The sequence below is a fragment of the Tenrec ecaudatus genome, chromosome 1 (assembly GCF_050624435.1).
Source record: "Tenrec ecaudatus isolate mTenEca1 chromosome 1, mTenEca1.hap1, whole genome shotgun sequence".
In the NCBI taxonomy this organism is placed as follows: Eukaryota; Metazoa; Chordata; class Mammalia; order Afrosoricida; family Tenrecidae; genus Tenrec; species Tenrec ecaudatus.
Genome location: NC_134530.1, coordinates 55,116,567 through 55,131,325, shown reverse-complemented (window position 1 = coordinate 55,131,325; position 14,759 = coordinate 55,116,567). Strand labels below are relative to the sequence as shown.

Here is a 14,759-nt window from a genome sequence, read left to right as displayed (position 1 = left end):
GTGTCATTTTCACACACCTTGAAGGAGGGGCCGGGTTTGAGCCTTCGGTTCTTATGGAGAAAGGAGGTATAGGGGATTCAGATCTGTCTACTTGTCTGGGCCAGAGAGGAAGGGGTTAATTTTGTACTCTGCCCACCCCCACCCCTTCCTTAATGCCATCCATCCCTCCCCTCCCTCACCCCCCCCCCTTCCAGTCTTCTCTTGCTGGTGCAGACAGAGGGGCAGACTGACTGGGAATGTTAGGCTGAAGAACTGGAAAAATGTTAGACTGATCACGGAACTTTGGGAGGCAGTCACGTGGCTAGTGCCACGGAACCCGTGGGGGAGGGTCTTCACTCTCCACCCCCAGCCCGTGGAGGCCTGGAGGGTTAGGAGGTGGCACAGGGGACGCCCTTCCAGTTCCAGGCCTGGTTCTTAAAGGGCCTGGTCTCCGTGCCCGCCTGCCCTCCGGAGCCCCTTCCAGGGCAGCTCTGGGCACGCCGGTCCCGCCTTGCTCGCTGGCTCACCTGGCGGGGAAGTGGGAGGGGCGGTCCAGGGAGCATCGCCAGGCCTGGAGCTGGGGGCGGGAGCGCGTCCTGCCGCCTCTGCCTCCGCCACCGCCACCAGAGCCCCCTCTCGGCCCGCCCGCCGGCCCTGCCAGACGGGCCATTCCAGCTGTGTTCCATTAGCGGCCCTGGCAGCCCCCCAGCCCTCTGGAACCGCCCCCTCTCCCCCCACTCGGCGTGGCCCGCAGTCCCAGGCAGGCGTGCGCGCTGGGCAGTACACGCACTCGGCCGGCGGGAGAACTCGGGTCCCCCGGGAAGCCGGGGACCCGCGGCCTGAGAAATCCTGAACCTTGCAGAGCGGGAGGAAGCCAGCGCCTGTTGTTCAGTAAGGTGGGGGATCCCCGGCCACTGGTAAGCGAGTGAAGTGGGCTGCCTCCCGGGCTCTGGGCTGCGGGGTCCCCTTTACCCCTGACCTGCTGTGTCACTTGGGGCCAGTGGCTTTCCCTCTCTGGGCTGCAACCAGCTCCTCCATAGCCAGAGGAGCTCTGACTTGGACTCGGGCTCCCCCACCACCAGATCTCTGTGTGTCTGTGTTGGCTGGTGACTCCTGGCAAACGTCTCTTCTTCTCTCCCGTCACCCCTCCCCCGCGGGTCCTGGTGGGGGCCAGAGACAGGGGTCAGGAGGAACACAGTACATCCATGCTCTCTCTTCCACACGCAGCCACATGCCTCCCCACAGGGGCAGCCCTTCCCGGGGCTAGCTGGGCGAGAGGCTGGGATGGGGTTGGAGAGATGGATGTGCACGCTTCTGGAATGGACATGGGGAGTGTGGGGTCTGGTTCTTCCCCGGAGAGGAGGGGACAGGAGGCCCATCTCTGAATATACTGGAATGTCTTCATTCAGGACCGAGGGAAGGAATGAGGTCAGACTTGCATAAGAACTTCCCCACAGGAAGTCTTACAGGAGGGGTGGACATAGGCTGGCCATGTGCATGTGTGTATGTACAAGCTGATACTGGCATGTGTGTCTTGGTGGGCATGCATTGTTGTGTGTTGGAGCATGCCCACATGCATACGCTGAAATCTCTGCGCCTGTGGGAATCTATGCCTGGGTCTGTGTGCTCCTCGTCTGGGGCATGTGCATGTCTCTGTGTGTCCTGTTGACTTGCCTGTCCCAGGGGGAAGCTGGATGATGTATGACTCTGCTGGCCGCTTGCAGAGCCCGCATTGATTTATCTGGGCCCATCCATCAGGGTTTAATAAAACTAAAAGACGCGCATCCATCAGCAGGAGAGGTTGGCAACGAGGTCCTTCGCCCCAATGACCTGCTCTCCTGCCCACTGGGCCTATGAGAAAGCTTCCTTGGCCCACACACAACCTAGTGACGTCTGCCAGGAGAGTCGCCCAGCCGGCGGCCTCTGACTTTGTGGGTACCTGGCAGGAGGCCGGGGGCTGAGCGGGGTGCAGCTGGCCAGGTACCAGGCTGGTACACACTAGTATAGTGCACAGGTTGTTACACCGCTGACAGGCTTCCAAGGGTCTTGGTAAACAGCCTTGGCCTCAAGCCCCCTCTCTATTCCGACTGCCCTGGCCTCTCTGGATCCTCGAAACCTCTCCACCATCTAGCAACTCTCCCCTGACATAGCCAGGTGCCCTCTGGACCTGCGTCCGGGCCCCTGCCAGCAGTCTGCTCCGACTGGTCTGTGTCTGTGCCGCGTCAGTGGCTAAGTATTTTGAGAATCACTCCTGCCCAAGGCTAGCTTGGGCCACAGAGAGGGACTGACATCTGGCCAGACCTCCTGCCACTCTGTCCCAGGGCCTGCCCACCCCCATCCCCCGGGGCCGGCGGCTTCTTGCCCCTATGTGGAGTTGTACTGTGTGCGCTCAGGAATCTGCCTCCCAGCCTCTGTGGTTTTCAGGTGCTGCAGCTGCGGCTGACCTCTCTGGACCAGGATGTGGGCATATTGGGCTCCCGGCCTATGGCTGTTTGGTCTCTGGGCCACCTGCAGTCATGGGGCACAGACAGGTGAGATGACACAGGGGGGTCAGGCTCTCTGAGGTCCAGGGTTCTGTGCCCTTATATGGCACTGCCTTTGGCTCATGGAGGAGAGTCTGAGGTCTGGGCTCAGGGTGGCCTGGGGCGTTGGAATGCGCAAGCCTTAGCAAGGGTGAGCTAGAGTGTGGGTGTGTTTTTGTCTCTGTGTCTCTGTGTCTGCATCGTTGTGTCTCTCTGAGCATCTCTGTATCCCCGTGTCTCTGCCTGTGAGAGAGCAGGCCTACCCAACCCCCATGCACATCCCAGCCTGAGCGTTAGCAGGACCAGCAGGATGGGAAGACAGGCAGTGAGCCCTTCCTATAGGAGGGAGCTGCGTCCTGAGTGAAGCCCGGGCCCCTCCAATCCTTATCCTGGTGCAGAACCCATTTCCAGCCCACGGGTTCCTCCTCTTCCTCCTCCTCCAAGGCTGGCCCTGCAAATCAGATAGAGGGCCCACCCCAGGGCCCAGCTCTGAATGGGAAAGAGGGCGCAGCTTTCCAGGGCCCTAAGCCAAAGGAAGTTGACCAGGCACCTTGCCCGCCCCTGCTGGGTTCCTTGTAGGTAGCGTGGCAGCACAGTCGTCCGGCCAAACAGGCACAGAATGTCCAAGTCTGGCTGACAGAGGCAAGGACCTGAGGGGCTGAACACTCCCCCAGGGTGCCCGGGATGGCCTGTGGGCTATGTGTGCCTCATGGGTGTGCACATATGGGTGTCTGCATGCGTGTGTGTGTGCATGCCTTGCTCTTCGCTCCCTCGCCAGGTCCCCTGGGGGCCTAGGGCAGAGAATTTCAACATCTGTAAAGAATCTGGGCTCGCGGCCAGTGGGTGAGTCACCCGTGGCTGCTGCCGGCGCTGAAGACAGTGATGGTCTTTCTGGCCAGATCTGGAGGAGGGGGGCTCCAGTGGGGTCACTGGGCCCAGGGATCCAGGGCTCTTTCTTCCTGCCAGACAGGCCAGGGACTCCAGCTTGTGGGCACTGCCTTCTCCATCTTTCAGGCTACCCAACCATTCCTGCAGGGCTTTAGAGGCCTGAACTCGCCCATCCTCTCCTTCAGGAGAAACCCAGTCTGGAGCCCCAAGGCCCTGAGGTTTCTTCGAGCTTGTGGTCCCCTCGGGCTCACAGTCTCTTCTTGTTGCTTCATAAGATAACTATCCAGTTGAAAAGCCATTCTGTTGACTCAGACTTGTGTCTGCTTGGGATGCGGGACATTGAGCCCCACCCACCCCTGAGCACACGCTCAACAACTGCGCACAGCATTCCTGGGGGCATGGGCATCTACAACTCCTGTATGTGCACGCATGCACATGTAACTGTAAATTATAAACCACACATGGCCTGGGTGCGTCTGGCCCCTGAAGTGCCTCCCTGCCCCCCCCCAACCCGGGTGTGTGTTCACGGCAGAAGTACACGGATATAACTGCCCTGAGGAATGAGCCCTCAGACTGCTCCGAGCAGTGTCCTTCTCTCTCTTGCTTCCCTGGATTCGGACAAGGACTTTGGGGCACAAGGGCTCCAGGAGCCCTGCCCGGCTCTGCAGCAGACTCACCTGGTGGCCATGGGTCAGGCCTCAGTCTGTGGGCCTCAGTCTCCCCGTCCATATGATGGAGCCCCCCCCCCACCGCCACCCTGCCGCCTCAGTTGCCAGGGTCAGAAGGCAAGTGATAATGGCAGCCCCCAGACGGGCCTCTGCTGAAGGTCCAGAATGAGGACCCTCAGCACGTGCCTCAGGCGGCCTGAGAGCCTGGCTCTGCAGCTCCCTCGGCCTGAGCCCCCTGCTGCCCACCTGCCAATTCTCTTCCAGGTAAGCAGTGCCCACCTTCACAGCAAGAAGGGCTCAAACTGGAACACAGCAGTGACTTGTCATCCAATGTGACCGGTGAGTGCTCGCCTCATGCCGCTGTCCCCTCTCCTTCCTCTCTTTGGAGTGGCTTGTGTGCCTCACCTGCCCCACTGTCCTCCCTCCCCGGCAGGCTTTAACCTCATCCGCCGGCTCAACCTCATGAAGACGTCTGTCATCAAGAAAATCCGCAATCCCAAAGGGCCTCTCATCCTGAGGCTGGGGGCTGCCCCACTGACCCAGCCCACGAGGTAAAGAGCTTGCCAGGATCACTGGGAGTCAGTGGGAGCGTCAGCCACCCTCCCCGGCAACCCAGGAGCCTTCTGTCACACACCACCCTGGCCTCCACTCCCGGGGCATGTCGTAGGGATGGGGGTGGTACAGAGAGGTGCTGGCAGACACAGTACACCCCCCTCCCCTCACCCCCCCGCCGCCACTTTCCCTCTCCTCTCTCTGGCTAGTAGACAGACATGTAGACAGCCTTGAATCCTCTGAGCCTTATCAGAACTCCAGGATGAGGCTGAAACCTGGAGAGAGAGAGAGTGTGTGTGTGTGTGTGTGTGCATGCCCCTATGAGTGAAGTCCAAACTCCCTCAATCCTGGGTGCTCTTGTCCCTGGTAAGCTTTCAAAGCAACCCTCTTTCTCTCCCGCCGCCCTCATCGTCCCATTGTACCTGCTTCACCGACCCCCAGCTCCTTGCCCCCTAGGAGGGGAGCCCATCTTGGGGTTTCTCTTTCCCTTTGTCTCATGAGTGCGGCCCACTGAGCACAGGACTCATCGGAAGCATCATTTCTCTAACCCGCAAGGCCCCTTCCCCGGTTTCCATGAAACAGCCCTTCTGGGGGGTCTTGACCTGTGGCCTGTGGCCCCGACCCAACAGACTGCAGGCTCCCTGCGGCTGCTCCCTCTGTCTTCACCACTGTGTTCTCAGGGCCGAACGCATGCCTGGTGGCCAGTTGGCACTCAGGGCCTGGTGTGGAATGAGGGACCCTGTTTGCATGTGTGTCACCATGTGACCGGAGGACCCCGGTGCACACAGTGGCGCCCCAACAGAGCCTCAGAGTGTCCTCCCTGCCTCCCCCAGGCGAGTGTTCCCTCGGGGCCTTCCGGATGAATTTGCCTTGGTGCTGACCCTGATGCTGAAGAAACACCCCCCCCAGAGCACGTGGTATTTGTTTCAAGTGACTGATGGAGACGGGTACCCACAGGTGAGTTCCCGGGGCCCTACCCTCACCCCTCGCCCCACAGCCTCTCAGGTTCCCAGTCAGCAGCACCTGTGCAGCCCAACCTCTGTCCCAGTCTGTCTGTGCTTGCCCCCGACCGAGTGTCCTTGCAGAAACGGGCCCATCCTTTTGGTATAAGCACGGCCCTGTGACCCCAGCCACCTTTCTGGGTCTGCGTCTTCCTGGAATGAGCTTGGGGTCATGCTGTGATTCTCCATCCTACCCCTTTGCTGATTTCCACACAGATGTCCCTGGAAGTCAACAGTGGCGAGCGGAGCCTGGAGCTCCGGGCCCGGGGCCAGGATGGTGACTTTGTGTCCTGCATCTTCCTGGTGCCCCAGCTCTTTGACCTGCGCTGGCACAAGCTGATGCTGAGTGTGGCTGGCCGCGTGGCCTCTGTGCACGTGGACTGCACCTCAGCCTCCTCCCAGCCCCTGGGGCCCTGGCGACCTGTAAGGCCGACTGGCCATGTGTTTCTGGGCTTGAACGCTGAACAGGGAAAGCCTGTCTCCGTGAGTACCAGGCTGTTCTTGGCCTCTGCTTCTGAGCTTTGAGTGCCCGAGTGAGCTCCCCAGAGCCCATTTCTGCAGAGTGCTCTGTGGCTCCCCATTGCCCTCCATTGCCCTCCCTGTGCCATCTACAGTGATCTGGCATCCCAGGCCCTTGTTGATCTGGTCTGGGCATCCCTCCTTCTCAATCACACGTCTCATCTAGCTCACACCACCCAGCCTTTGCCTGCTGTCACCTCCACTGGAAATGTCCCCCCTTCATTGCCCAGCCTCTCCCTCCCCATTGCCCTGGGTGAAAATGAGCCATATCCCCTTCCCGCCTCCTTTCCCGAACATGCAATTCCGCCCTGCCTTTGGTGACTGCAGGGTTTTGCGTGAGCCGAGCTGTCCCACTAAGCCATCTTGCAGTTGTGAGCTCTGCGGAGCCAGCTCCTGACGCTGTTACAGAGAACCGAGCTCTCCCCACGGGGTTCTCTCTGCTTAACAGCCCGTTTGCCAGGCCTTTACTACCACGAAGCGGCTGGCTGTTTAGTGCCGATCCCAAGCAGCCTCTGGGAGACTTGGGTTTGTCATCGTCTCCCAGGCTGGCGGCTCTGGCCCTGGGCACAGGACCGGGGGATACCTGGAGTGCCTCGCCTTTTTGTGTCCCCGCAGTTTGATCTTCAGCAGGCGCACATCTATTGCGACCCCGAGCTTGTGCTGGAGGAGGGCTGTTGCGAGATCTCATCAGATGGGGTGAGGGGGCGCTGGGTGCTGGGGGTGTGGGGGCGGAAGGGGTGCCTTGCCCTCTGTACTGAGTAGCCACTCCCCCACCCCGGGCAGTGCCCTCCAGAAACTTCCAAGGCTCGCCGGGACACGCAGAGCAATGAGCTCATTGAGATCAACCCCCAGACAGAGGGCAAGGTCTACACGCGCTGCTTCTGCCTGGAGGAGCCGCAGAACAGCCAGGTGGGCCAGCAGGGTCAGCAGCACCGAGGGCCCCTCCTTTGACTGGAGGGCTCTGACTCCAGGATACGAAGGGTACTGGGGGCTTGGCCTATTTGCATTCAGGGAGGCAGGGAGACAGCTTTCTGGATGACCCTGTGCCCGCTTGCCTATGGGCATGGAGAGTCGTGCCCACCTCACTTGGCTGCCACAGACCCATCTGGTGAAGGCAGGAGCTGACTTGCACCCCAAAGTGGTTCCTCCAAGCCGGGGACACCTGGGGTCAGGGGCCAGGCTATCGGCTTCCCGCAGGGTTGCTTACTCACCTGGGCCCAGCCCTGACTAGTGGCTGGGGTCTATGCCCTGCACCGTGGCCAGCTGCCCTGCCCAGGCACAGGCTCTTTAGGGGGTGTCAGGGAATGCTAGTGTCCCGTTAGCCCCATTCATAACGGGCAGCCTCCCTGCCCACCTGGGCACCGTGCCAAGTCTTGGGTACAGGAACACAGGGCCCCATTGATTCATGGCCCTGCTTTCTCCGACATCACGTGGGGGTGAGGGGGCAGAGGAAGAGGTGTAAAGAAAAAGAGGGGCGGGAGCCTGGGGCTGGGGGGGGGGAAGGCCCCAGGAGCCTGAACATCAGAGTCAGGCTGTGAGGGTGCATGGGGTTCCTGCCCACTTCCCGGTGCCCCTTTCTAGCCTGGTCCTCAGAACTTCCCCTCCTCAGGGGTTCTCCTCTGCTCTGTCTGCCCAGGTGGATGCCCAGTTGTCGGGAAGGATCAGCCAGAAGACAGACAGGGGAACAAAGGTAGAGGTGGCGACGGTGGTGGGGGGGGAGCCTTCCCTCTGTCCTCTGGAAGCCCGTGGATAGGGCTCTACACTCACCCACCCTCCTGTACTCCAGGCAGAGCTTAGATATGTAGGAGTCAGCTGAGAAAGAAGGGTGAGCGAGCACAGGTCGGCTAGCAGCCTGGCACGAGCTAGGCCGCCACAGAGAGTGGCTCTAGGCACGGTGTTTGATGCGGTGCTTGCCCTGCTGAAGTTCTTGCCCCTTCCCCATGCACTTCCTCCCCCAGGCACATCGGAGGACAGCAGCTGATGAGGTAGGCCCCCATCCTGTAAGAGGTGCTGGCAAGAGCATTTCCGACAGGCTCTGGGTTACAGAAGCCTGGCCTTGGGGTGGTCCAATGATGACACAGCTCCCAGCCTGCCATGGGAAGTCCGGTGCCAGGCCCTGCCCATATCCCACCTTTCCTGGGAGTGGGGCGGGAGGGATTAGCTCTGGCCACTACCATAGAATTGACCGCAAGAGATGCCAGGCGTCACTGCAGAACCCTGGCTTAAGGACCTCGTGGGGAAGGGCCCTGGGCCTGGGCTGGTGGGAGTCGGTGGGCGAGGAGCCCCGTCTTCAGGTCCCATCCAGAACACACGTGATGTTCTGCAGGTTTGAGGGGGCAGAGGGTGGGGAGGATTCTCGGGGGGCTCAGAATTGTTCATTTCGCTTTGCGCTTTCCTTTCAGTGCCCACCTTGTGGTGCCCGGGAAAGCAACGTGAGTGAATAGAGGGTGTGCAGGGTGACTGGGTGGGGCACCAACTTCTGGGCAGGTCAGGCTGGGGGAGGGCGTGGTGCAGGTTGGGTGAAAGCTTCAGGATGGAGGACAAGAGGGTCTTTGTCCCTTCCTATACCCCCGGCTCCCCACCCCCAGGGCCCAGTCCCACCAAGCCAGGCTTTCAGGAAGAGAGGCCTCCCACACTGGGACGCAGGGTGGAGAGGGAGTTGGGTGGTGGCGAGCGAGGTCAGGACTTGGTTGCTGACCCAGCTTCCTGCCTGCACACAGATGCAGGCCTGCTCTGCTCTGTTTTAGGGGCTTAGAGAGGGAGGAGCGCTGGCTCAGGGTTCCACAGATCACACTGACCCCCGAACTACATGCTCCCTCCAGGCCTGAGCATGCTCCCCTGCCCCCAGCCCACCAGCTGGCCCTGGTCCAGCCTCCCTCTGGGGTCCACAATGACCAGGGAAGAGGGGCTCGCTGGAAGCCCAGCTGGTACCCAACTGTGCCTCTTCCGTGGGCAGCATGAGTCACCGCTTTCCCACAGTTGACGTTCTGAGTCAACATGCCACGTTGGCCCACACAAGGCACACCCCCAGCTCCCCTCAGCGCCAAGTCCCCCTGGCCATGGGGGGCCTGAGGAGGTCCCCCTCTGCTGCTTGACCCTCTTTCCATCTGCTTCTCCTCCAATCTGGTCAGGCTGATGGCCCACAGATGCACGGTGGTTACCACAGCAACCAGATAGCCATCTTTTCCTGGTAGCTGGGAGCCAGCCTAGCCAGGGTAAGGGGACAGGGGAAGCCCTGCCGCTTGGGGAAGGAGGGCCAGCGTGCAGGCTGGCCCTGGAGGCAGAGCAGGGTGGACGCGGAGCTGTTGATCAGCCACCGTGCAGTGTGACCCTGCCTTGGTGGCTTGTCTCCATCTGGTTCTTTCCTTTGCCTCCTTAGGTCACCCTTGGTCCCTCTGGCCCCAAGGTGAGTCCCAGGCAGAGAGCAGGACACCCCTGCCCTATTTGATGACCCCAGAACTCCTGGGGTCTGCAGAACCAAGGCTGTGTGTTTGTGTCTTTGTTCCCCCAGTCTGTGGCTGTGTGGTCGTGGGCAGAGAGCAGAGGGGTTTGTGGGCACAAAGATGCTTCGAGCTAGCTGCCTTGTTCTGGGCCTGACTGTGAGCAGGCTCTGAGCCTTCCTGAACTTCCTGTGGAGGGAGTACAAGCAGCCCCGGTGGCGCAGTGGGTTATGTGTTGGACTACTCACTGCGAGGTCTGTAGTTCAAAATCGCCAGCCACTCCTTGAGAGAAAGATGGTACGTTCTACTCCCGTAAAGAGTCACAGTCTCAAACCCGCAGACAGTGAAGACCGACTAGGAGTCAGAACTGATTCGATGGCAGTGAGTTTGGTAGTTTTTGTAGTGAGCCTGTCCTTTTGCTGCAGGGAGACTGGGGTCCAGCCGGGGTAGTGTGTGTGCATGTGTGTGTGTGTGTGACAGGGTGTGTCAGAGTGGTTGAGTGTGAGCCCTCTGTGTCCCTCTCTGAGCCGCTGTGTGCCTGAACACCTCTGCACTGTGGAGCCTCGGGGCCTGGGGAGGGAGCTGAGTCCCTGGGGGAGGCTGCGCTTATGGGTGTGTTCTGCACTCAGCACTGACTCTGGACCAGGCATCCCGTTGCATCCTCCCCGCATCCCCTGGCACTCTGTGCTGGAGGGATCCCCATCTCACTGATGAGGAAACTGAGGCTCAGAGAGGGCACTGAGCTGCCCCAAGCCACACAGCAGCATTTGGTGGTGGCGGGACAAGTGCGGGCTGGCTGCCACTCGTTGCTGTGGGTTTCTGTGGGTACACATGTGTGTCCACGCACATGTGGCCTGCGCCCCAGGAGAGGTGGCATGTGGCGGTGTGCTTTTGGGTTGGGGAAGAGACCACATATTTTCCAAATATAGCCGTTGGTGGGGTGGGGGGAGTGTTGGAACGCATATGGCATCTGTATGCTTGTGCATGGTGGGAGGGGGGTGGGCCTGGGCACTGCCCATGTGTGTACAGATTCACAAACCCATGTGTGGTGCGGTGGGTGGAGGAGAGGGGGCGCGCAGGGCCGGGGAGCTTCTTGCAGCTTCCTGATGGAAGCTCTGGTCTCACCCACAGGGAGGGAAAGGTGAGCGAGGCCTGCCCGGCCCTTCAGGCTTCAAGGGAGAGAAGGGAGCTCGGGTAAGTGTGCCAGTCATGCTGGCTGCTGGCTGCAGGGCCCTTGCCAGCACGCATGGGGGTGGCATGGGGTGGAAGCCTGCATCCTGGCCCAGGTACAAGTGGGAGGTCAGGATCTTGCTGGGGGTGGCATGTCCAGGTCTCTGCTTTCCAGGGGTCCCAGGGACTGGGGATGAGGGAGCTCAAAGTCCCTGGTTAACTTGCAGCTGTTAATGGAAAGGTGGGAGGTGGGAGTCAGCCCAGAGACACCTTGGAGGACAGGCCTGGAGAGGTACATCTGAACAGTTAGCAAGTGTGGACCCCTGGGGCACAGACTCCACAGCACCTGGTGGTGACCCCTGAGGTCCACCCCTTCCCTGATCCCGTCCTTGCACATCCTCAGGGCAGTGACTGTGTGAGGATCTCCCCCGACGCCCCGCTGCAGGTAAGAGCTGGAGCAAGGCCTGCTTCCCGCCAGGGGTGGGGGATGGGGGCGGTGGGGTGGGCCCCTCTCAACACCTCTCTCCCTGCTCAGTGCGCAGAAGGACCCAAGGGAGAGAAGGGGGAGTCGGGAGCCTTGGTGAGTGTGGGGCCTGGGGGGGGGCTAGGGGTGGCAGTGTCCCAGCCCAGCTTCATCTTCGTCTCTCACCCCTTCTTCCATGTGCCTCCTGCATCTCAGGGACCCTCAGGACTGCCGGGCTCAGTTGGTCAGAAGGTAGTGGGCCTGGGTTTGGTGGGGTGGGTACTGGGCTGGTCTGGGGCCCCACTCATGGGAGAGCTGGTTCCTATGTCCTGAGACTAGAGGCGGGACCAGTGAACTCAAAGTTGATAGCACCCTGGCCCGTCCCAATGCCCACCCAGACCGTGGGATCCCTGGGTGAGAAATCTGGCCTGGTTGGGAAGTTCTTCCGATTGTCTGCCATTCATTCTCAAAGAGCCAGAGACCAGTGGTCTGGAAGGCAGCTGCACCTCCCTCCGTGTACTTCCCTCAGCCCCATCCCTCTGCTTCTTTCTTCCCCAGGGCGAGAAAGGCTCGAAGGGAGACGGAGGCATCAAGGGCTTGCCGGGGAGGCCAGGCCGAGACGTACGGTGCTGGGGACCCTGACCCTCTAACCCCCAACAGGGCACTTGGGATTGTTAACTGCTGGAGTGTAACCCCAGGGGTCTAGCCTCCCCTGTTCCCCCAGACAGGAGAACTGAGGCCCAGGGATGGAGGGGTTGGGTACTGGGCCCAGGAGGCGCAACAAGGAACCCAGGCCTCCTGCCGCCCAGCCAGCAGACCTCTCTCCCTGCCTTGCAGCCCTGGGGAGGCTTTGGAGAGGGGCAGTGAGGGGGCATGTAACTCTCCTGGCAGTGGCTGATGCCTTACCTTTCTGCTCTCCCACAGGGTCGGCCGGGAGAGATCTGCGTCATTGGACCCAAAGGACAGAAGGTGAGTTGGGGTGTCTGTGGAGCGGACGGTGTGTGTGTGTGTGTGTGTGTGTGTGTGTGTGTGTATGCGCGCGCTTGTCTGAGCCAGCAGTTCTCTCATGCCCCCTTATGTCTCTGCCAGGGAGACCCGGGCTTTGTTGGACCAGAGGGACTGGCAGGGGAACCTGGACCCCCTGGTCTCCCTGGGCCTCCTGGGGTAGGACTGCCTGGAACCCCGGTGAGTACCCCGTGCCCTCAGAGACCCCCTCTGCCACCCTGGCCTGTGGGTAGGGGAGATTAGGCACCGTCTTGGGGGTCCTGGTTGAGGGGCGGGTTAGGGTAGAAGATCCAGAAAGCATCATCACTGTGGTGAGAGGCCCCTGACCCTGTTTCTGCCTTCAGGGGGATCCAGGTGGCCCGCCGGGCTCAAAGGGAGACAAGGTAAGCATGGACAGGGACCTGGGCCCATGGGGCAGCTGGCAGCCAGGGTATTTGGGGCACAGAGCCAGGCACTTCCTAATGGGGGTTGGACTCTGCTCACCATCCTTCGTGGTGGCCTGTGCCCCCAACCTAGGACTTGTTGAGGGAGGAGCCTGGGCCTGGGCCCAGGCTTGGAGACCAGCCAGCCCACCCAAGTCTAGCAATGACCAGAAGATCATACCCGGAGGGTTCGGTTTCCTTCCAGGGCCTTGGGCCTTAAGCACAAGCCCCAAGAATATCTGTCAGTCTGTTGGTCTGCAAACTGCAGTTCCCCCTAGCCATCATCCAGCCTGCTGCTCCAGGAAAGGGCCCGCAAAGCCTCGAACTCTCTCTTCCTTTGCTGCCAGAGGGCTTGGGTTAGACACAGAGAAGGACAGGCTCAGGAAGGGAGCATTTGTTGACCAAATGGGTCCAACAGAGTTGGAGAGCTCATGGCTCACTCCCTGCTGGGGAGGGGGAGGGCTGCTGGGGAAGAGGGAGTGGGCTGGGGCCACTCGGGCCACGCACCCTTAACCTTTCCTCCCACCACAGGGCACCTCTGGGACGCCAGGAAAGGAGGGTCCTGATGGGAAGCCTGTGAGTGGGACCAATCTCAGGACATAGGGGTTGGAAGGGGGGGGGGTCAGTGCCGACTGTGCCCAGGTTGTTGGCAATGCCACAGCCTATGAAGGGAAGAGGGACTGGGACCTTGGCCTTCTCTTGACATAGCAGGCCCCTGTCCCAGCACTAACACCCACTGCTGCTTCTTCCACAGGGGAGACCTGGTGTGCCTGGGCTGAAGGGAGAGAAGGTGAGTGCCAGGTCTGGCTGGAGGAGGCATGGGAGCCCCTTCTTAAGCGTCAAGGGAGTTGGGCCCATGGGGACTGGGCCATCTGCAGGGCAGCAGCCTGCCTCCCTTTTGCCCAAGCCCAGCTTCATGACTGTATGGTTGCTAGAGAGAGAGCCCGCTTCCAACCCTGCCACCTGGGCAGATGATGAAGGCAGGCAGCTCAGTTAGGAGCTCTGGTCTCATAGTGGTTACGTGTTGGCCTGCTCACCGCAAGGACAACCGTTCGAACCTGCCAGCTGCTTGGCGGGAACAAGACAGGGCTCTCTACTCCCGTGAAGTGTTAGCCTTTGAAACCCACAGGGGCAGTTCAACCCTGGGCTTTGTGGCCGCTCTGAGGCCGCCTGACTCGATGGCACTGGGTGGATGAGCCAAGTTTCCTTGTCTGTACCATGGGCACAGGTCCTTCCTCTGGTTTGTGAAGATGTAGTTAGTGATGTACAGGGAAGTCGAGCAGAAAGCCCGCCCCTACCCCCATTATTCTTGCTGTTCACGTCGATGTCGGGGCTGGGGCGCTGGTCGACCTGTGTCTAGAGCTTGGGTGGGCATGAAGCTCCTGCCTTTTCTGGGGCCCAGCCTTGCTCTGTCCACTTTCGGCTAGGGTGACCCCTGTGAAGTGTGCCCAACGCTGCCTGAAGGGTTCCAGAACTTCGTGGGACTTCCTGGAAAGCCAGGGCCCAAAGGGGAACCCGGAGATCCTGCACCAGCCAGGGTGAGTACACGCGGTGACCATGGGGCGGACTGCCACCACATAATGGTGTCATCAGAGTTGGGCAGAAAGACTGGGTACCTCTTGACCATAGAGAGATTGTGAGCAGAGGGACCGAGTTCCTACCAGGATGAGGGAGGGGAACTGGGGTAGGGGCTGCCCCAGGTTTCCTTGCAACACACCAGCGCTCTTAAGGAGGCTCGAGGATGCCTTTTAGGCACGCTGGGTTGGGACCAGGCCTCATGGTGAGTAAGCCTGGACCCTCCGCCAGGAGTGGTATTGTTGGGGGTTGAGGAAAGCGGGTGGAGTTGCGCCAGGGTGGCCTGGCCTCCCACCCCCACTTCCTCACAGACCCTCTCTTTTAGGAGCAGGCTCTGGGAGCAGTTGGACTAAAAGGTGATCGGGTATGTATGGGGACCATCTATTGATAAGGCTCAATCCTGGCCCTCTCTTCCTGACCTGATTCTCCTGTCACTGGCCTGCTGGCCTGGGACCCCTGGGTATTTGGAAGGGATGGTATTGCTCTCCTCATATGTGGCCAAGAAGTTTGGGCCACCCCAACACACCCAGGCCCAGCCACAAACTTTTTCTCCCT

At 60.7% G+C, this 14,759-nt stretch overlaps 1 protein-coding gene across 9 annotated transcripts in view; it reads left to right on the top strand.

Moving 5' to 3' along the window:
• Positions 1-219: 219 nt before the first annotated feature.
• COL16A1 (collagen type XVI alpha 1 chain) overlaps positions 220-14,759 on the top strand; it is a 49,969-nt gene continuing 35,429 nt past the window's right edge. For 3 of the 9 annotated variants that reach the window (XM_075553389.1, XM_075553382.1, XM_075553361.1), the window contains exons 1-24: positions 221-896; positions 2,404-2,510; positions 4,322-4,396; positions 4,491-4,608; positions 5,443-5,566; positions 5,827-6,093; positions 6,745-6,825; positions 6,913-7,038; positions 7,766-7,819; positions 8,088-8,114; positions 8,532-8,561; positions 9,509-9,535; positions 10,701-10,763; positions 11,143-11,184; positions 11,275-11,319; positions 11,419-11,454; positions 11,761-11,823; positions 12,127-12,171; positions 12,292-12,387; positions 12,552-12,590; positions 13,161-13,205; positions 13,384-13,419; positions 14,057-14,167; positions 14,530-14,568. In XM_075553389.1, coding sequence (XP_075409504.1) covers positions 2,438-2,510; positions 4,322-4,396; positions 4,491-4,608; positions 5,443-5,566; positions 5,827-6,093; positions 6,745-6,825; positions 6,913-7,038; positions 7,766-7,819; positions 8,088-8,114; positions 8,532-8,561; positions 9,509-9,535; positions 10,701-10,763; positions 11,143-11,184; positions 11,275-11,319; positions 11,419-11,454; positions 11,761-11,823; positions 12,127-12,171; positions 12,292-12,387; positions 12,552-12,590; positions 13,161-13,205; positions 13,384-13,419; positions 14,057-14,167; positions 14,530-14,568 — 1,662 coding nt within the window. In that variant the 5' untranslated portion in view covers positions 221-896; positions 2,404-2,437. Of the gene's footprint in view, positions 897-1,234; positions 1,408-2,403; positions 2,511-4,321; positions 4,397-4,490; positions 4,609-5,442; positions 5,567-5,826; positions 6,094-6,744; positions 6,826-6,912; positions 7,039-7,765; positions 7,820-8,087; positions 8,115-8,531; positions 8,562-9,508; positions 9,536-10,700; positions 10,764-11,142; positions 11,185-11,274; positions 11,320-11,418; positions 11,455-11,760; positions 11,824-12,126; positions 12,172-12,291; positions 12,388-12,551; positions 12,591-13,160; positions 13,206-13,383; positions 13,420-14,056; positions 14,168-14,529; positions 14,569-14,759 lie in introns of those variants that run through there. The other 6 variants (XM_075553393.1, XM_075553378.1, XM_075553368.1 and 3 more) reach the window with 5 other exon arrangements.